This window comes from Oculina patagonica, chromosome 6 (assembly GCF_052425735.1).
Source record: "Oculina patagonica isolate OP01 chromosome 6, crgOcupat, whole genome shotgun sequence".
Classification (NCBI taxonomy): Eukaryota; Metazoa; Cnidaria; class Anthozoa; order Scleractinia; family Oculinidae; genus Oculina; species Oculina patagonica.
This window is the reverse complement of record NC_135763.1, coordinates 175,348-197,644: the sequence shown is the minus strand read 5'-3', so window position 1 is coordinate 197,644 and position 22,297 is coordinate 175,348. Positions and strand designations below refer to the sequence as shown.

Genomic DNA, 22,297 nt, shown 5'->3' with positions numbered 1-22,297 from the left:
AGTACCGCTGATCGCCAGTCGGCTCAGTCAGTCTGTAAATAGCAAACTTCCAAAACAAAGATGTAAACGGAATAAATTAATTATTGACAATTGACATTTCGCTTCGTCTCGAAATTTATACCGCAAACCGCTATGGCGTTTTTACTGAGAAGTAGTAGTGGTGTTACAGACAGCAGATAAACTGAAGTTACTCGAAGGTCTGCCTTGTGCGCTGGTAGTGAAAAGACCAGCAAAATGTTCAGGTTGTTTGATTGTCAACTTTTTGTCAAGTTAGCAAGTTTCCGGGATGCAACTGAGTGAAGCTGTCAATGTTTGCAGAAGGTTCTACCATGGTTTCATCAGCAATTTATCCCCCACACGACAGGTTAAACTGAGGTGATTTCGATCGAAAAACAAATATAGGTGCAATGGATCTGTATCATGCACTTACGTGATAAACATGCCTCTTTGGGGTCTTCGGGTATTGTTAATTGCGGGTTTTTTAATTCAACAAAGTGCTTTGCCAATCTATGCACAAACAAATTTCGCACTTTATCAAGAAGCAATTGTTTCATCGAATGACACTTGTGGTTTGCAAGAAAACGATGAATTCTGCTCAGCAGTAGATCGCTTTCAGCGGTGTCAAGAGCTGGATTATTGTAGCGCTCAATGTCCGTTTGGGGAGAATATTCCGGATAGCGTGGATCTTGTTGCTACGGGAATTTTCCATGGCGAGGTAACTAGTATAAAGCTAAACCTATTTTTTATCATTCTTGATGGTGATTTGTTTTAATGTTGTACAGTGTATAACACTTAGTTGTGCTCGATACAAACAACAATTCGACAATTACAATTAATCTGAATTTCTTTGCAATTTGCATTGTTGATTGGGCCCGCTGAAACGCGAACAAAGCCTAATTTGTTTCAAAAATAAACAACGTGTTTAACCTGGAAGCTAAAATTTACGCGACGACTTTCACTCTGTTTCCCAAACGGGGTTGACATGAACTGAAGCAATTATCCTTATAGATCGGTAGCTAATGATGATAATTGGGCTGTGTTTGTTTATATTATGTTTTTAGTAAAAGTTAATATTTGACTAGAAAAGTTAGCTCCTGGGGTGGCTTACTCCAGTTGATGGTGGCCTATATTAATATAGTGCATCTTGAGTTTGTTGACTAATCCCTTAAAATAATTGGTGAATCAGACATCATGTACCACACTGGGAATTGTTTTTTCAACTATGAGCCAAACTTGAAATCTGATTGGCTACATGTATGCAATGCAGTCTAATTGTTTTAGTAGAAACTCTAAAGGATTGCAGTCCAAAACCTACAATACTGTGCACTTTGAAGACAAAAATCAAGAAAATTTACCACTTAAAGAGCTACTCGCGTGCGCGACTGTTTTCTATTGGCGAATAGAAAACAGTGGGAGAACCAATCAGATTCACGGATTTCCAATAGAACACAGCTGAATTTCTACTAACTTTTGTTAGCATAACCCAGTGGCTGTCTATTGGCAAAACACGCAATCTGATCGGCTACACAGGTGCTGTCTATTGATCGATAGACGGTTCTTGGAGCACAGGCTCAGTTTCTCGCTGAATTTTATCAATCAAAACCTTCAATTAATCAATTCTAGTGATATTCTGTGTCTTATAGATCAGCCACTGGGTTTAATGCAAAAACAATTAGACGGTTCGCTTTTGGGTTTTATCGACTTCACCCCTTCCCAACCATCAGCCGATAGAAACTTCAAGCTTGGTGTCTAATTGTTAATTAGCATAACCCAGCTGCCGTCTATTGGCAAAATGCACAATCTGATTTGCTACACAGGTGCCATCTATTTAACAATTAGACGGCAAGCTCGAGGTTTCTACCGGCTGATAGTTGGCGAGGGGCGAAGCCCCGAGCCAACTATCAAAAGCCGGTAGAAACCGAGAGCGAGCCGTCTAATTGTGTTAGCATAACCCACTGACCTATCTAGTAAACTCAGAATATCGCTAGAAATGATTTATTGAAGGTTTTGATTGATAAAATTCAGCGAAGACTACGCGCGCGCTCCGAGAGCCTTCTACGGATCGATAGTAGGCACCTGTGTAGCCAATCAGATTGCGCGAATACCAATAGTAGGTCAGTGTGGTGGTTATGCTAACGATCGATAGATGGCTCTTGGTGTGCACGCTCAGTTTTTTTGTGGAATTTTATCAACAAAACATTCAAATGATCAACTCTACCTACATGTATATTTTGTGTTTAATAGATAGGCAGCTGGGTTATGCTAAAACAATTAGACGACTCGCTCTTGGTCTCTACTGGCTTTTAATAGTTGGCTTGGGGCTTCGCCCCTCGCCAACTATCAGCCGATAGAAACATCGAGCTTGCCATCTAATTGTTAAATAGACTGCCATTGTAGCATGTACAAGTATAATTCCAAAATCACAAACATGACTTTTTGGGGGCTACAACAATTTGGCCTCATTTGCACTTTCCTCTCACTAATATACCTAAGTACCCCATTTCCCTGCCATTGCTCCCCACCCCCCTCAGTAGTCAACTATTGTATCTGACTTTTTTTTTAAATTTACAGGTGACATTAATAAATCAATCCAGTACAGCTTGTAATCAACAAGGAGCAAGAACAGTTCAATTTAATGGCACAAATGGTTTTATTTCCAAGTCACCTGAAGGCTTGCCTTTCTTCAGTGAATTTCAAGGGCTTACAGTTACCGTTCATCTGAGCCAAAACCCAGGAGATAGTGGGTGAGTTCCAGCCCATTCAACTTTGGCTGGGTTTGTTTTGTTGTCTTTTTAAGGAGCAAGAGTCTTTCTAAGGGAGGCGCGGTGGCCTAATGGTTAGCGCGCTCGACTCCGAGTCGAACGGCCCGGGTTCGAGGCCTGGCCGGGGCGCTGCGTTGTGTTCTTGGGCAAGACACTTTACTCTCACAGTGCCTCTCTCCACCCAGGTGTATAAATGGGTACCGGCGAATTTACTGCTGGGGGGTAACCCTACGATGGACTAGCATCCCATCCAGGGGGGAGTGGCAATACTCCTAGTCGCTTAATGCTACTGAAACCGGGATAAGCTCCGGCTGTATGAGCCTCATGGCTCGGAGACAGACTTTTTTAAGGAGCAAGACACAACTCTTATGTCTCTCTCCACCCAGGAGTATAAATGCGTATTGTCTTACTGCTAACGGAGCAACCTCAAAATAGGAGAAGCAAAACTGCTTGACAAAGCAGTACTGTCCTTGATTCTTCACTAATAAAGGTTTTTATTGGTGGTGGTGTTGTGGTGCAGATGTTATCATTTAAAGGAGATACTTCACAGACAACGTATCTTGAAAATGCGTTCTAATCTTCATCAGTTGAAACCATCCTTGGTTATTTTCGCATTTTTGTTGCTCCTTTGTTGTTTTTCTGTTAGAAAACTATATTTTGAAGTTTCCTTCACTTTGAAAGTAATCAGAAAAACGACTTAAAATGCTGTGACATTGCACCTTTAAATTTAGCTCTGAATAAAATTTTTAAACCAGTTTGATTTTTATTTTTCATTGTCTCAAATTCATTATCATAATCTGAAACAAAGCAAAATAAAAATCAAACTGGTTTGAAAAATTTTAAACCAAAGATAATTTTAAACGACAGCACAGACACCTGAGTTATGTACCATCTTTTGCTGGTGCCTTTTATTTTGTATCTTGAATTTAAAAATGGCATACAGTAGTTATTAATAAATTCCATTTTCAAATGATTCTTTTAGTGATCTCATAAGCAAAGAAGACAACAGAAGTTTAGTCTTTGCTTTATCTGCTGACAGTAGTAACCAGGAACTTTCTCTACAATATCTCAATGTGAGTGGATTTAGGCGCAACTTGCTCGTCAACTACAGTATAGCTGATGGCCAGTGTCACCATGTGGCAGTGGTGCTGTTTAGCTCCACAATACAAATGTACATTAATGCAATTCTTGTTGCTGAAGAGATTACTTATCAGAATCTTTGGAACAGAAGTGGAAGTATCTTCTTAGGAGGGATGCCTAATGCTTCACAAGATCAGTTCTTTGAAGGTACTTGCAAAATGTTAAATACTTTGACTCTTAAAATATCAAATCTTGGTTCTTATTAACAAAAACCACCTGTACATTACAGTTAACACTACTACATAAATATACTACTCAATAGCTTTCATTTGAACGGTCAAACACTTGCGTTTTACCCACAGACTTCAAAAGTTAGAGCCACCTTGTACAGCATTTAAAAAGGACCGCATGAAAGTACTGCTCGATATCTCAGTTTTATTTGAATTATCACACACTAGGGTGTTTCCACAAACTTAAGAGTTAAATCCTTATTTATCATTAACTGACTTGAGGTTTGACTCTAGGAATATAAAAGAGATCAATCCATTTAGCAGTCTGCGCCTTCCTGAATTATAGCTGTACACGAACTATTATTGAAACGAATACAATGATGATCAGTGGGAAGAATGAAATTTAAGCTTTAGCTTGGAACTGCCAGGTCAGATGTTCTATCAACTGGGTATGGTGGTTCTTTCAAATCTGCCATTAGTCCAGTCCTTTGTAGCATGACAGGGTGTAGTCTAACAAGTAATCCTTCCTTATTTTCATTTCCACCATAACTAATTTCTTACAGGAGAGCTTGGTTCCGCTCGTCTTTATGCTGGACCTCTTCTTCCATCAGAAATCAGTGTAGTTGCTACAGGGCGAACCATTCATAAGCCCCGTCTGGCACCACGCTGTAGATGTCATGTGAATTATCCATTAATGTCCTTGGATGTTGATGGTCTTTACTGTGTCAATCCTAAAAACAACAAAACATCAAGGCGTGTGAATGAGAAAGCGCATTTTGTTGGCATGGCCAATGATGGTAACCTTGATACTTGGTGGCAGTCTAAAACAACGGAAGTCCCACTCAATTTTACAGTCAGTCTGGGCGGCGTCAAACAAGTGTTAGTTGTTAAGATATCATTCAAATGGTGGCCGCCGGGAGGTTTGATTCTTTTAAAATCTGCAGATAATGGTGCGACATGGATCCCTTGGCAATATTTTGCTCAAGACTGCAAAGCGACCTTTAACATGGAGGCTCGTGAAAAGCTGGACTTTCCTAACAGTGTTAACTGTATTGAAGGATTGTCCTATCCTGTCCCAGGCGAAACTGTACCGTTTTATTTACTGCAGTCGACAAGACCGGGAGCAAATAGTTTTGAAACAAATCGAACTCTTCAGGAGTTTTCTTTTGCCACCCATGTTAGGTTGTCGATGGTATCTTATTTGGGAAATTCACAGCAGAAGACAGATTATTTTGCAATTGCAGAGATTGAAATCTATGGTAGAAACTGCAGCTGTTCTTTTCCAACAAATATTTCTTCTTGTCAATGTGATGGAGCCATTACTAGGCCGCCAAAGTGCAATGAAACTTTGACATTCGACAGCGAGCGCTACACTAGAAGTATCTTTGATCAGACACCAATTGGGGTTCCAATACTGCAAGGTTAGTTTCATGCTTGTAATGATTGTAGGTAAAGTTTATCAAATAATGTCGGAAAATTAAAATCGCAACTAATTTGCAACGTGCCCTCGCCGAAAAACAGCAAAAAACAGAAAAGACCTTTTCAGCTAATCAGGTTCGAAACCTAAGTCGTGATTATATACCATCGGTAACGTCACTTTTTACTTTTTAGTGTTTTTTTTTTTTGTATTTTCTAAAAATAAATCTTTTTTTCTTTCTTTTTTTTTTTAAATGCCCACACAAGCTATTGAACTTGGATCGTTTGCCTATACATGCCGCGTCGTCCATACCACTACACCACAGCCGCCATCTGCTAGAATTGTCCAATATGTACTTAATTGTATATTCCCAAACCCCAAAAGGAATTCTATTCTTTCTGTAATCAGTGCTATTCTCGTTCCTGAATAATTCAGTATTTAACCCCTGATCGCTCAATACTTGACGAAAAAAAAAAACAAATAATACTTTTTTGAAGATGACCTTGTTAGGCCCGGTTCAGACGCCGTACTTTTCATGAGCCGAACTCAATTCGAATTTGGACCGACCCAAATTGACAAAAGTACGCCTCTTGATTCAGACGCCGCACTTTTTGGCCGTTCCGAGGCCGTTCCTAATACAGTTCCAATAATTGAGGTAAACTGCTTGCAAAATACATTATAATAATTTATGAATTAGGATCGGCACATGAAAAGTACGGCGTCTGAATCAAAGCCGTTCCAAAGGAGTTCCACAGGCGAAATTCTCGGCCAAGCCAGGCGGGAAGAACGGGTGAGCCGTTCCAAATTGAAATAGCCGTTCTTATTTGATTCAGACGCCGATCTTTTCATGTACTTAATTCAAGGAATTAGGTTCGGCTTATGAAAAGATCGGCGTCTCAACCGGGCCTTAGTTTACTAATTATGTACTAAATATTTTATTTTTTATTCTAGTTCACGCCAGAAGTCTATGCGACAGGTCTGCCCAAGTTTCTTACTCCATCATTGAAAGAAATGACTCAGGCTCTTTTCAAATTGAAAACACAACAGGAGTCTTCAAACTTCGCTCCTACGTGTTCTTGAACAGCACATTTCAATTTCTGGTAGAAGCCCGACTTCAAAATGGCGAACATCCAGTAAACAGCTCTACCACACTGGTGTTAATCAAAGTTATAGCTCGCGACACTTTGAACTCCAGAACTATTGTAAACTTTAAAACTGAGAAATTAGGTTTCCTTCAAAACGAACGGATATCAAACCGCGTGCAACAGTTTGGGTTCTTCGTGAATGGTTATCCAGACAGCGAAGGACGCTTACACGCGTTTGTTGGAGATGTGAGCGCTAAAGTAAACTATACAACAACACGTGAACGAGCCATGTATGTGAAAGCTTTCCTGGTCAACAGTGATGTGTATTGGGACAGGCCAGCGGTGCGAGTTATTGCGCAGGTGCAGGACTCTTCGCATAATGTACGTACATTGGTGGACGATAGCGAGGTTGTTGTAAAAGTCGAACCCAGTGCCAACCTGTCAATGATTGATGGAAGACTCTTGCAAGTAAGTAAATCAGTTGTATTACTATAGTGACTTTTAATGATCTTTCAAACTGGAGCAGTTTGAATTTTGACGAACGGTTGGGTTTTGAGTTGCTGTTTATAAAACAGCACGAGAGGGTTGTCTTCGAGTGAAGTTTTATTGATAGATTTTTGCAAACTTCTGTAGTACTCAAAGCCTTGTGTTTTTACGATTGTTCACATTGTAAACCACCTTGATCCTCGCTGAGTTGTGAATTGCTGTTTTTTGTTAGAACTTTTCTACAAGTCAAAATGTAATTGTTTTCTACATGTATGATATAGCTATGAAATAATTGGCTGACAAACTGACTGGTTGATTGATTGATTGATTGACATTTTTCCTTTAGTCGATTGTCAAGCCAAGTGCATCGAGTGGTATTGCCGAAGTTGAAGTGCCTTTACCTCCTCAGTGGTTCTCAGACTCCTCTCTTGTTGATCCTGAAATTGCAACCATCACCTACCGCCTCCGCAACTCTGCCATGTCTCCTACGTTGCTAGGTAACGCTACAATTCACCCGCAAACCAACACACATTTGTTCGCAAATGACGTGTACAGTGTCCTTCCTTTAGAAAGTGTATTTGTGGGAAGAGAATTCAGCTTTTCGGTTTATTGTGACTCCTCCTACGCTGTAGCCTCGTTTGCAATAAAGCTGGTGGTAGGTCCGTCGCTTGTCATTGTAAAATCACACGTTGATGGACAGAGTTGGGTTCATGTTGCTGTCAATCACAGTTCTTCTGAATGGGTTGTGAGTGCCACTTTGACTGATCCTGAATCAGCCCCTCAAGGAGTTGTCAAGAAGGCCAAGCTGGTTACTTTTGATGTCAAAGTGAAGGAGATGGCTGCAGCTGATACAAACGGCACTGTGACAGCCGAGGTATGTAGATATGATATTACATCTAGGTGAGAGCGAGGAGATAAATTCATATTTTCAAGTCAACGTTGATTGGTTTTGTTCTGCCACGCGTTTCTATTTAGCTTTTTTCAACATCAATGGCTGTCAGCAGGCATCGCCACTACAGGAAAGGTTACTGGGAGGGAAGCGCTTGGAACCGAACGAAATTTTTACTTGCATTGCGTACGAGCGTAAATAAAATGAGAAAATCTACGGAAAAAGATGATTCAGAAAATGCGTGCGGTTCAACATTTGCCGTAGAAGAAAGCTGTCTATGCGTTTTCTTTCTCTAACTTACACGTCAGTGGAATTCAGCCTTGCTTACAATACCAGTATATTGCTATAGAGCAAGACAGATGACGAGATTGATAAAAGTCATCAACTGGGGTATATAGTTTTTTGAATGATGTGTGATTCTCGAGCTAAGGTCTTGCTGCCCTTCTTCTCTTTTCTATTACAGGTAGCTTATCTCAGTAACATCAACAACGAGGAAATTCAAATCGGCGGACAGACACTTCCTGTCATGGCAGCCATGATTGATGGTTTGAGCCAAGCTCGACACACTATAGGGACGATACGAATTGCTTCCAATGATATCAAACAACTAATACCATACGCTGAACCGTCTGTCCTGGTAAACACGGCTGTTATAAATGGACAGATGGTGACGGCGAACATAAAGCTCTTGGGTGTTCAAAGATCAGGTGACGTCACACTACTCTCTGAGGCAAATTGCACGAGCTTATCGAAAGCTGTCCAAGTTACTAAGAACTGTTCGACAGTATTTCTAAACGGTAGCGAACCCGAGGGATCACCCGAAGCGCGGGTGCAAGTCGAATATGGTCACGTGAAGGCGATTGTTTTAGTTCGCGTGTGGTTTCCTGTTCTGCCCTTAAACCTGACTCTGAATTACCCAGAGCTCGCACAAGTGTCTGGTTGGTTAAAATTCAAAGCGTCAAGCGGTAAATGTGGGCAGCGTTATCAGTGGAGCGAAGTTTATTCTGAAGCCCTGTTCACGTATGATGGAGTCCACTTTGAAAACATGTCGACAACAAGCCTCGTTCGTGACTCGTTTGTGAGTCTGAATGAGTCGGTAGCAGTTGTTGATGGCTTTGGAAACGTTCACGGAATGTCTCCTGGTCGAGCAACTATTAGAGCTGTAAATCCATTGAATGGTGTTTTTCTGGGAAGCGCTGAAGTCACGGTGATCTCCTCAAAGCGCGTCGCTGTCCAGGTGATCGACATTGTCATGGTAACCAATCTGAGTGTTAGCATTCCTACTCCACCCTACCCCAGACTGTCAACACAAATGGCCATAGTTTCTGTTCACCAAGATTTGCGTCGTGATCACACACGTGGTGCCCTCGTGGCTTGCGTAACTTTCAGCGATGGCAGACGGCAAAAACTAAACTCTGAACTGGGCCTTCAGCTTAAGTCACTTGATGATCACGTGCTGAGAATCATTGGCCAATCAGATGCGATCTCCGTCGGTTCCGGAGCTGGGATGCTTCAAGCTGATTGGGTCTTGCCCCCAAGCGTTTGCTATCCCAGTGGGTTTAGCCTTGGAGTTGGTTATGAAATGACGAATGTGAGTTTGTCACCTCCGATAAGACTTGAAATAACCGGTGTCAGTCCACAGATCACTGTGCCAGGAGACAAGTCCACTATCGCAGGGATACCAACATCAAGTGCTATTGTAGTGACATTAGTGTTCGAGAATGAGCATCGTGTGGATATGAGCTCAGACTCCAGGACTGTTTACGACTTGAGTGAGTCTGAAGGCTTCTTCATCGTGCATCGCGACCTTAACAATGTTCCAGTGATTAAACCAAGCTCACTCGGAAAATTCGGTAGAAAAGAACTTGTGGTGCGCTTCACACATTTTGCACTCTCGGACTCTGTTACAGTCAATATTGTGAAGTACGTAGGACTAGACCTGTATGCGAAACCTTACCCACCCTACCCTGGATCGCCTCGGATCAATTCGTTGAGCCGTATTGCTGACACCGGTTCACATGAAATGGCTTCGCTAAGCCTCGCTATGATTTTGAGTGATGCTTCAGATTATGACATCACACGACATCAACTTACGTCTTTTTCATCCATATCTTTAGATGTTATTGTTGGACAACACGCTGCAAACCGCGTGACAGTAAGAGCTGGCGTGACATCGGCCTCTGCTGTTGTTGAAGGATTTTTTAGTGATGTTGGCAAGATGGATATGTGCATTTTTGTGAAGAGTTCTCCTGTAAATGTTATTAACATAACTGACTTCGTCTTATCACCAGAAAACAATGGAACTTTGTCCGGTGTGGAAAATTCTCCTGTAGCACAAGTGGAGTTATCTTTGGCATTTAGCAATGGAAGGCGAGTAACGCAATTTTATGACAGAAGTACTGCGTTATTTCCGGGATTAATTACCTTGGCAAGTGAAGATAACCAGGTGTTCACTGTGGATTCCTCCACAGGTCAAATCACGCTTCGTCGAAACTACCACCAAACACTCTCTCTAACCGCTACTGCTGCGGTCTCTATGGTAACGTCTAGTCTAAAAGTCACTTGCAACCTCCTGCCTGCCATCGGTGATGTTGATCTCGGAGAAGAAAGAGGAATACCCTTACCGCCCAGAGTTGTTGGATCGTTGATTCAAATTCAGGCGCGTTTGAACGCTGGAACAGGTCCAGGCGTCAAAATGATTGATTTAACTCTAAGCTATGATCAATCAAAACTAGCTGTGCTATCTGTAATTGGAGGAAGTGTTTGGACATCTTGTGTATCCGATTTTAGCACCCCAGGGCAAATTTCTCTTGATTGTCTGAGCGACTCGTCCTTGAGTGGTCTTGTTGAGGTAGCAGACATTACTTTCAATGCCACCAGTCCTGGTTTGGCTGGAATTTTCGGTTTTGTTACTACGGATGACCTTGGGCCTTCCTCGCTTGTGGCCGGAGACGTAGATCAAGAAATTGTGGGTAGCGGTAAAAGAAAGCGTCGCAGCGTCGAGGATCGTGATAGAAGAGAAGTTCTTGAAGCTCATAAGCAGCGCATGCGCAGATCTGTGTTTTGTGCTACTCCTCCTTGTCAATGCGATAACTCTCCCCTCCCTGGCGATGTGAACAGAGATTGTCTTTTTGATCTTGGCGATGTTATCTTTGTGCTCAGGTACTATTCGTTCTGGATCTTCAATTTCTCGAGCGCGACTGGTAAAAATTTTGTCCAATCACTAGCATCCAATCAATCACGTGACCTTGACGTAGATAAAAACACTATTGTGAACCCTGCCGATGCGTTTTACCTTGTGAGAGGACTCCTGGGTTTAGTTCGATTTGTTTCTGCTGCAAGCGTGACTCCAGTGCAGATGCTAAGCTCTGATTGCCAGCTGTTATTTAGCGTCACCTTAATGTCAAAGAATGGCCCCGCCTCGGATGCCAACACTTTTGTCTTCTTTGACATCACTTACGGGGGGCGCCCCATTGATTTTGCAGGGTCCACAGCATCTCAAAGAGATGTTGGTATCTATGGAAACTTAATCCGGGGAATTAGTCAAGGTAACGGAAGTTTTGGTGTCCAGTCTCCCTTTGAGCTCGTTCAAGATAGTCTTGGCTTTAGCGTGTTTCATGGTACTTTTGACTCCAACAACAAAACAAGTTTTCAACGATTGTCTGCACTCCTTGGGAGTCCTCGTCCGCCGTACTTGTTCCCTTTCAGTTTATCAGTAGACTTGCAAGTTTCTGGTCAAACTATCAGAGTAAACGCGAACAACAAATACAATCCTTTTGTCGCCTTTAACAATACACTGAGCTCCGCGGATTGCATAAACAACTTCACACCACAGTTTGAAAAGCTCTTCTATCACGCCAATGTCTCAGAGAATGCGACTGTGAATTCTTCAGTTGTTACTGTTAACGCCACGGATCTTGATCATGGAGATAGCGGGAGAATCAGTTACAGTCTTGTAAGCGATGAAGCGCTGCCTTTTGCTGTAAACTCGACCTCAGGCGTCATCCGCATTGTGAGATCTTTGGATAGAGAGGAGAAGGCCTGGTACAATCTAACGGTCAGAGCCACGGATGGAGGAGCCCCGGGTCGAGAAAAGTTTGCTCATGCGTACGTGCTCGTTTTGATCACTGACGTGAACGACAATGCTCCAGTTGTCACTAAAATTGTACCGGCTCACGTAATCAAAATCCCTGAGAATGCTGTCATCGGTAATCCGCTGGCCAAAGTGATCGTTTCAGACGCAGATGTCGGGAAAAATGCACGACTTGGTTTTAGTATCGTTAGCAACTCTTCACCAAATGGAACGTTTGTAATGAATGAAACAACTGGTGAAGTGATTTTGAACAGTTCTTTGCATGGAAAAGTTGGAGATATTTTTAAGATAGTGGTGTTGATTTCAGATCATGGTATTCCTGTGTTAACAACCAACACCTCAGTGGAATTTTGGATAACCTTCGCTTCGGATGTTGAAATATTTTTTAATTCTCAATTTTATGAGGCAAACCTGACAGAAAACAGCCCAGAAAATACCAGTGTTGTCCAAGTAAAGGCGTATGTTCCTGGACTTCCTTTGGCTGATGTCGTTTATTCCATAAGTGACAACGCGGCGTTCAAAATCGATTCAAACAATGGCGTTGTATTGGTGCGTTCTACAATTGATCGGGAAGTCAGCGACTTTTTCTTTCTGACTGTAACTGCACATTACGGACAGAACATCAGCACTAATGCTACAGTTAATATCACTGTTTTAGATGAAAACGACAATGCCCCTATCCCTTATCCTGCACCTCTGCGGGTCATCCCGTACAATCTACCCGTGGGCAGCAAAGTTTGGCGCGTCAATGCATCAGACAGAGACATTGGAAAGAATTCAGCCCTGAAGTTCTATCTTCTCGAAGACGTCTTCAATCTCTTTGTAATCAACAAAGAAAGTGGAGAGATATTCCTAAATTCGTCATTGCTGGATCTCAACGAAAGTTTTGTTCAACTTTCAGTACAAGTTTCCGATTCAGGTGTCCCTGCGTTGTCAGCTAACTTTACGGTCAATATTTCAGTCCTATTTCCACCGCGGTTTTCTCGTAGCGACATCAACATTACTTTACCTGAAGATATTTCAATTGACAATGTTGTGTACACGTTTGCTCCAATGAATATTTCTGGACAAGAACTGGACACATACTTTACCATATCAAGTGGTAACTTGGATGAGAAGTTTTCAATTCGAAATCTTAGCGGGGAGGTTTTTATTCAAAAAAGTCTGGATAGGGAAGAAATACGTTTTTATTCGTTATCTATTCACGCTTCGAACCTTGCAGTTCAACGCTTCGCAGAAATTCAAACTACAGAACTCTTGCTAAATATCACTGTTCTTGATGTCAATGACAATGCGCCATATTTGAAAGCGGTACAGCCAATCACAATCAAGAACACTGCTCACGTGGGATACACGTTGCTGCGTGTGAACGCTACCGATGCAGACGAAGGTCTTAATGCGCAGCTGCAGTTCAGAATCACTTCCGGTAACGAGCTGCATAAGTTCGTTATAAACGAGCTCGGGTTCCTCCAGTTGAACAGATCTCTCCTGTATGAGAGCGTTCCTTGGTTTTATCTTACTATAAACGTGTCTGATCTCGGATCTCCAATGTTGTACAATACAACGGGAATTAACGTAACTGTTGAAGATGACCGCAGCCCACCTCAGTTTAATCGCACATATTACAATGCCTCCATTCTGGAAGATCGTCCTCCTGGAAGTGAAGTTCTTACTGTGTTCGCTGCTGATTCTAACGGAGATAGAATCTTTTACAACATATCTTCCACATTTGCGAGCGTTGCTTCTGTGTTTAAGGTAAACTCCTCTACAGGGATCATAACAACAGAAGTTGAGCTTGACCGTGAAATCCAAGACACGTATCAATTTGAAATAAACGCCTACAAATATTCGCCCCTGACTGGTGAGAAATACGTCGACAATGCCAGCATCACTGTACGTATTTTAGATGTAAATGATGTACGTCCTCGCTTTAAACAAAGTGTCTACACAGTGGAGTTAGACGAAGAAAACTCTCCCGGGGTAGTGTTAGTATCAGTCCGCGCAAATGACACTGACCAGGGAGCCAATTCTGTTTTATCTTACACGATCATTTCAGGAAACCAGAGTATCTTTAGCATGAACAGCTCAAGCGGTGAAATAACTGTGTTAACATCTCTTGACTATGAGACGCTGCACCAATTGAATTTGACCGTGCAAGCTAAGGATCATGGGACACCACCGCTCGAAGCCAACGCGTCGGTTATAGTTAACATCCGGGATATCAATGATAATGCACCTATTATTGACAGTAACCAAACGTACAACATAACTTTACTAGAACGCGTTCAACAAGGGACATTTGTTGTACAAATAAATGCTTCTGATGCGGATAGCGGAATAAATTCAAATCTTTCGTTCTCAATTGTAAGTGGAAATTTAAACAACACTTTCACTATAAATCCAGCTAATGGCGTCATCACCACAGCTTCACAACTTGATTATGAAAAGGAGAGATTTTACACTTTGAATGTGAGTGTGCAAGATCAAGGGATCCCTCCCCTGCAAAGTAACATTCTGGTAACAGTTGAAGTGATTGACGTGAATGACATGACACCTGTCATTTACCCCTTGTCTCCTGTGTACGTCAGAGAGAATGTCCCTGTTGATACAGTGATGGCACGAGTCAATGCTACAGACGGTGACTCAGGGATGAATGCGGTGCTCAACTTCACTATTGTGTCTGGTGAGTCTTTTCTAGGAATGGGGACTGGAAACTACAGAATAAACGCTTATGAAATTTAAGACTTTCGTCCTGAGCATTAGCCCTAGTAAGGAAATCTGGGACCACACCAAGTAAAGAATAATTCTTTGATCTCGATAGGATTCGAACCTACGACCTCCGGATTAGATCACCGTTGCTTTAGACTGAGCTATAACCCCAAATATGCGTTCCCCATACCATCAACATGTTATATTTAACAACTATTCACCGAAGTGGAGGTGGTTAGTGGTGGATATTCACCGAGACGCGAAGCGGCGAGGTAAATAGCCATCACTAGCTACCGACACTGAGGTGAATAGTTGTTTTAGTATACAGCTATTTCGAGAAAGGTTGTCGGAAAAAAAAAACATCAAAGTGCACGCGACAAGACCGAAAGGTGGTCTGGGTATTCACTGGAATTTTGCATATTGGCCTAGAGGAAATTTACAAGTTTGTATTTTTGCACGTGGAGAATTTGTTTTGGTTCTCAGGAGGCCTATATCTGTAGCTTTACTTTTACTGTCGCATGTCTTTGAGTGAGGAAAAATTCTTCTGAACTTCAGAGGGTCTAAACGTACCTTGTTTCTACATGTCTGAAAAGAAAGAAAACCTGAAAATTGCGCTTATTTTGTTGTTATATCTCATTAGTATTCAACACGTGCAGTAGCTTAATACGTCTACCCATACTACCTTTAGGGATTGGCTTGTGCAGTTTTGTGCTTTTTTCCGACAACGTTTCTCGAAATAGCTGTATACTAAAACACTGAGATAAAATAGCCACAAAGAATGACTTCTGACTAAATCTTTTCCTTCAAATATTACAATTTTCTCGCGCACGTTGCTCGGAGGTGAATAGCAAAGGATATTCCGAGTTTGAGTAGCCAATCAGCGCGCGCCAAATGGCTATCTACTGTTTTAGTATATACTGTACCAATAAATAATATGTGTACGTATAAATAGTTTATCCCGAGTAGGACCCTCTACTAAAAGGGGACCCTAATTAAAAAGTGTTGCCAATTTAAATATTGTTTTTCTCTTTTCTCTCTCATAGGTAACCAGGCCGGTGATTTTATTATCAACGAGACAAGCGGGGTCATAACAACAGCGCATGCGCTGGATCATGAAAATGTGTCCTCGTACAAATTAAACATCTCTGTTATCGACAATGGAGTCCCACCTCTGTCTTCAAATGCTATTCTTACCATTTACGTCATTGACGTGAACGACCACCGCCCAATATTCAGTCAAGATTTATACGAAGCCAGTATCTACGAGAACTTTACGGTCAATTCGACAATTCTTCGTGTGCACGCGCAAGATCTGGACAGTAGTACCGCGGGCGGCATCGTGTACAGCGTACATGATAGTAACGACAATGAAACTTTTATGATAAATTCTTCATCAGGAGAAATCAAACTTGCGCGCTCGCTGGATTTCGAGGAAATGAATCATTACTTTCTGGTTGTCAAGGCAACAGACACATTTCTTCCAAATGACACACTCGATGTCATTGGTGCTGCAAATGATTCTAACTCGTCAATCTCATTCTTTAGCTTTGCGAACGTTTCTTTGTTGTTGCTAGACGTGAATGATAATCCACCGCGGTTTGCAAGAGATTTCTACTCTGTTTTGATCAATGAGAATCTTCCTGCAGGTTCGCTGGTTGCTCGAGTCAACGCGACAGATCAGGATTCAGGAATCAACGCAGAGATAACTTATGAACTTCTGTCATCAAGTCGGGCTACAGAGCTGTTTGTTATTAATGGCTCGTCAGGAGAAGTAAGGACAAAGTTATCTCTCAGAGACGCAAATTATTGGACTATCGACTTGTCGATAATTGCATTGGATAAGGGCGTGCCACCTTTAAATAACACCGCCTTATTACAAGTGCGTATACATTACAATGTTACGTTCAAATACAATGATACATATCCTTTTAGCTATGCCGTTTGTGGTGCACTTCAAGTTGAGCCGCCAGTCATGTTGAGCAGCGTCTATGCTGAGACTAGCCTGGGCTTATTCTCCCAGATGTCGGGTGATCTTCAAGTAAGTACAGGAAACATTCAACATGCAGAGAAGTTCGAGGTGTTAAAAGAACTCGCGTTATACATTAAAGCAGCCCTTGTCAGTGATTGGCCAGATTATCAGGTTATACGGATCGCAGTGCAGGTATTTGACCGAAACTTCAATGTCAAGACCGCACCAACAAAAGTATATTTTAAGCTTATCAACCTGAATACAGACTTGGAGATCAGTATCAACTGTGTTCCCTCGACTAATACTGGAATGTGTGTTGGCCGTTTGCACGTCCCTCAGGAATGGCTGAACACTTCTGCTCCCGCTCGGACAGCTTCTCTACAATATGGTCTGTCAATCTCAAATATGGTTGAGCTAAAACAGGTTTCTCGTAGAGGAAGACCAATCTCCCAAGTTGAAAGAAACTTTGTTATATTGGCGCCACTGTATTTGTTGAATGTTGGTGATGAATTTTTACTCGAGGTGTATGCTCAGTATCCTAAACTCGTAAATTATTTCACTCTGATCTTTACCGTTTCCACTGGCATAAAGATAACCGGGGTGCAGGCTTCGCCTTCATGGAGTGTTCAAACAACTTTCAATGGCGCGAACGAGTTTGTTGTGTTTGGAGTTCGGAAGAGTGGTCACAGTGAAGATACTTCAGCTACTGCTGCGCTTTATTTTACCATCAAAGCTGAAATCGCTGAGAATGCCATAATGGTGAGCCCAGAACACATGGAATGTACTGTGAGTCAAGTGAGCGACCGAGAAGGCAACCAACTTATTGATGCACCAGTGAAGGCTGTTTTCGAGGACAGATTCGGAAGAAATGAAAGAGGACGTTTTGTGGTTGTTGATGATGACGTAACAGCTATTTTTGTCGTGGCTGATTTTTCAGTCATTGTAAACACTGCTGTGCTGAATGGAAGGCGAGTTGATGTTCCTCTGGTTGTGTACGGTGTAACCGCGTCTGGACGAGTCTTGAATGTGACGAGTGTCGTGACATGTAAAAGTCTTGATGCCGCTGTTTTGAAAGTTTCAAACAACTGCTCTAGCGTTTATGTAACTGGAAGTGAAACTCGTGGATCAACAGAAGCAATAATTGAGTTTTCCCACCAAAATCTTACAACGAACTATTCCTTTATCGTGTGGACACCGACAATCCCTATTTCCTTAAGTGTCACTCCTGGAAAATTGAAGAGAATACGTGACTGGTATGATCCTGGTAATTCCTGCAAGTCGCGCTATCAGCATGCGCGCGTGACAGTAACGGCAGACTTTTCTGATGGCAAGCAATCATACACTGGAGTTGATGTTACCCAACACGTTGAAAATAACTTAAAAAGTTCGAACATCAGTGTGGCTGAAATAGTTGGTTTAAATATTCATGGTAAAAGCGTTGGCAAAGCCATGATCGAAGTTTACAACTCTGAGCTAGTTCAGTCCCTTGGAGATGTGATTGTGGAAGTTACCAATGAGGAGACAAGAGTCTATATTCTTGACGCAATCATTGCAACAAGGATATTTGTTGTTGTTCCTAAGTCATTGAACAGCTCACTGCAGCACGCAGTGAGAGTTCACATCGATCAGAAGTTTTCTACTCCGGAGGACGAGGGCTCAGTTGTCGTATCTTTGCAGTACAGCGATGGAGTGGTTAACACGTTTAACAACCTACAGGGCTTCTACATCAACTCTACAAACAATAGTGTGATTACGGTACAAGAGGAACGCATTACAGCGGTCAACTATGGAAGTGGGAATCTACTTCATGTCGCCATGCACTCAGGTCACTGCACACTGAAACCAACCTTAATCTCAAGTGCAAACGTTGACGTTAATTTCCAGGAACCAGTTGCAGTTCTCCTCACTTTAAGCTCAAGACAAGTAACTCCCCGTGGGGACCCTGCTGAGGCGATTGGCGTCTCCTTGTCTGCTGAACTAACAGTGACTCTTGTTTACAACGTTAGTGGCCGTGAACAGCGCGTTGATGTTACAAATGACAATCGGACAATTTATAACTTGGAAGTCGGCAATAACTTGGTCAGTTTCGTTGTAACAGAGCGCGCAGTCGTCGTTTCCGCTTCCGGTGCTGGCTTTGGTCAAGTTGAAATGTCAGTCAAGTTTACGCATGTTCAGGCGAGTAATCGAGTAGCAATTGATGTCATTGGCGCTCAAGAACTGTCATTTTACGCAAGTCCACACCCAGCGTTTAACTCGTCAATGAGTATAAACGTTACTCAGTTAAATCCGATTGGAAACTCAGGAGAGCATCAACAAGCGAGGTTGAATCTGATTCTTATCCTCACAAACGGAACTTCAAGCGACATTTCAAGAGACGCAAAGGCACTGTTCGAGATCACAGCGACTCAGCCACCTGAGCTTGCGCATAACAGCTTCATTGAAGCTACCAATGATGGTTATCACGTGGTGTCGGTCCAGTGGAGAAGTGAGAAGGGTCAGCTGTCAATCAAAGGAAGTTTTATTGGCATGTCTAGTCACGTGTTAACTCTTCAGGTCGAGTCAACTCCTGTAACAGTGACATCAGTAGAGGTTGCCATGTCACCCAACTTCACGCTCAGCGGTTTGAGAGACCGTTCAACTTTGCAACTTACTGTGAATCTTGAATTTAGCGATGATTCTAAACTGCTTGGACTCTTTAGATCAGAAAACAGAACTTTGTTTGATTTAGTTACTTTTAGTACCCAGGACACAACAAAAATATCGCTGAACGAAAGCAGTGGTTTAGTTACCCTAAAAGCTAATTCTCCACAAGAAGTACGTGTAACTGTATCTGCAGTGCAGTCTCCGTTGATAAACGACTCGTTTGCATTCGCCTGCAATTTAGACCCGTATGTTGGTGACGTGGATATCGGTGGCGTCACTGGTGTCCCGATAAAGCCCGCGCATGTGCGGGAAAGTTTTGTAGCTCCAGTGCGCGTTAACTCCGGGAACCGGGTGTTGGGAAGTTTCGATGTTGAAATCGTTTATGACAGTGAACTGTTGGAGGTTGACAGTGTGAATGAAGGTGCTGACATGACCGGGTTTTTTGTCGCTGACAAGTCAAGCCGAACCGGTCAAACCGGAAAAGTGAGAATCGCTGGAGCACTTAGCATTGAGAGTCAAGATCATCCCGTTCGCCATGTCGCAGATGTCAAATTCCGGGTCGTGTCGAGCGGCATTGCACGTGTTAGTGGAACTGTTTTGATGATCGCTGATGATGATCTTGTTGGTAGCGTTATTGGGCTTCCTGTTCCTAGGAACATTGTGGCGGGAGATACCGAAGTTGCTACTGTCAATAACTTGGGTCGCCGGCGGAGATCCTTTTCCTCGGCACCAAGACTTTATCCGCAGTCTTCAATAAAAACTCGTAAGAGGCGTTCTGCCGTTGCTTGCCCCAATCCTCCCTGCGCCAATTGTACAAACGGGAGAGAGCCTGGAGATACTGATGGCAACTGTATTTTCGATATAAGAGATGTAAAATTCACGCTGGCTTACATGACAGAGCAGCAGTTTAACTTTACCCGCGACAAAGGACAACAGATACAGAATTCTATCACACAACAGCAGTTACAGGCTTTGGACGCAAACGGGGACGGATCAGTGACCTTAAATGACGTTAATCTATTATTACAGGCCAATCTCCAAATTGTTTCACTATTTCCTACTGTTACAGTTATACCAGTTCAAGATCCCAACTCTAATTGTCTTCTTACTATTTCTGTATCTGCTTCCCAGCTTGGTGTTGAACCGCCTGACGCAAACCGCACTAAAATTTTCTTCGATGTCTCGCACTCTGAGCAAAGTTTTTCCAACAGTTTACGTGACAGTGTTTTTACAACTGGGGCTTTAGATACAACAGAAAAAGGAATTCCAGGGGGGATAATCCGTGCAGAATTTAACACTGCAGAAAGAAGATTTGTGGCGTCATTGAACACCTCTCTGCTCTATACAAACGTTGGTCTGTCATTCGTTCAAGTTCGTTTTGCAAATGACGGATCGCTTGACTTCACAGGAACTGTGATGGTTAATGGGTTATTCACTCGGCCGCCGCTTTATCAAGGCGTTCTCAACGCTACCTTCGACCTAGGGAATGGAAGACGTTATAGCATTAGAAGACCGAACGGCTACAACCCTTACACTTTCTTTAGTAATGCTTTAGCGTCCACCAACTGCAGTGATCATCCTCTACTTGAAAACGATATTGTCTTACGAGCACTTGGCGCAAGGAAACTTTTGGCATCCTGGAGGCTTGCAAATGTACGACGAGGATTAAACTTTTCATTTAGTCTAAAGCTACGTCTTTGTGATCCAGCGCAGTTAAACGAACCTTGTGAAATCCGCTCATTGCAAGTGAGTGGGACTAACCATACCGTGACGGGCCTCAAACCTTACACCAACTACTCGCTGAAAGTAAGGACCACAGGGCTACCACTGAGGGAGACAGGTTGGGAAACTGTGCGAACGTTAGAGTCAGGTAAGTGAACTGATTCTTAGTATAATAGTAGTATAATAATCACATCACAACGTGCGCATACGTAAAACACTGTAGCAGTTACATGTGAAGCGATGCGTGTCGCTGCAACATGTCCCCGCGTTGTGATTTTGTCATTGCTACATGTAGCTGCGGCATGTTCCTGCGACAAGCCCCCTCATGTGATGGCATCTTTAAGTTGCAATCTCCTTCACAAACCTTTTAGAAGATAATATTTATAAACTGCAAGAAAAGTTGATTAAGAGCAACGTTTTGCTCGTAACCGAAAAATTACTCAGACACAGTTTATCTGTTCATTAAAACATCGTCGCGGCGTTAGCGATAATACATGTAATAGCAATAATAATAACAACTTAATTTGAGTGTCTAGTCTTCTAGCTGGCTATAGGGCCTACTAATCGGGGACACTATTTAAATTAAAATATAACACATATTTAAAATAAAAAAAAATGAGGACTTGTTATTCTCGACATAAATTTTGTGGATCTTTCCCTTTAAATTGTCACCATTTTTTTTTCGTTTCGCTTCGCATAGCAGTTGAGTGAAAACTTGCGCAATTAGCTCGGCAATTAATTGTAAACAAATATTTGAGAAGTGTAAGTCTCCCCTCTAACTATAGCTTTTGCTGTGTAAACAATGTTTTCCTTTTTCTATTCACCAGTACCCGAGGGAGTTAATCCTCCTGTTTTGGAAGTCTCGAGTTCTTCTTCACTAAACGCCTCGTGGACAGAACCAGAACATCCAAATGGCATCATCATCAGTTACTCTTTGCACATGCGCAATTTGTCCATTTACTCAATCCTTTATCAAGGCTCCAGCCTGTCGTATCACGTGACTGGACTATCCGCTGGTCAAGAGTACTTTTTTTACGTCATGGCCAATACATCTGTGGGTGGCACCAAGAGTTCTGTTGTCAGTGTCTCTGTGCCGTTGGAAAAGTCGCCAAGTGAGTATTTACGTTTGAAGTAAAGTGTTTACACTGAGTCGAGGGGCTGGTTTAATATGAAACCCGGCAAACTTCAAAGACAGGCCTCTTTCTAGTTTTT

The 22,297-nt window shown here is 42.4% G+C and overlaps 1 protein-coding gene across 3 annotated transcripts in view; it reads left to right on the top strand.

Annotated features, from left to right (window-relative positions):
* Window positions 1–71: 71 nt before the first annotated feature.
* The window catches only part of LOC144657406 (uncharacterized), a 31,347-nt gene continuing 9,121 nt past the window's right edge, over window positions 72–22,297 (top strand). For all 3 annotated transcript variants that reach the window (XM_078517752.1, XM_078517753.1, XM_078517754.1), the window contains exons 1-9: window positions 72–715; window positions 2,572–2,744; window positions 3,745–4,049; window positions 4,636–5,493; window positions 6,441–7,042; window positions 7,407–7,934; window positions 8,413–14,725; window positions 15,795–21,233; window positions 21,913–22,197. In XM_078517752.1, the coding sequence (XP_078373878.1) occupies window positions 440–715; window positions 2,572–2,744; window positions 3,745–4,049; window positions 4,636–5,493; window positions 6,441–7,042; window positions 7,407–7,934; window positions 8,413–14,725; window positions 15,795–21,233; window positions 21,913–22,197 (14,779 nt within the window). In that variant the 5' untranslated portion in view covers window positions 72–439. The remainder of the gene's footprint in view (window positions 716–2,571; window positions 2,745–3,744; window positions 4,050–4,635; window positions 5,494–6,440; window positions 7,043–7,406; window positions 7,935–8,412; window positions 14,726–15,794; window positions 21,234–21,912; window positions 22,198–22,297) is intronic.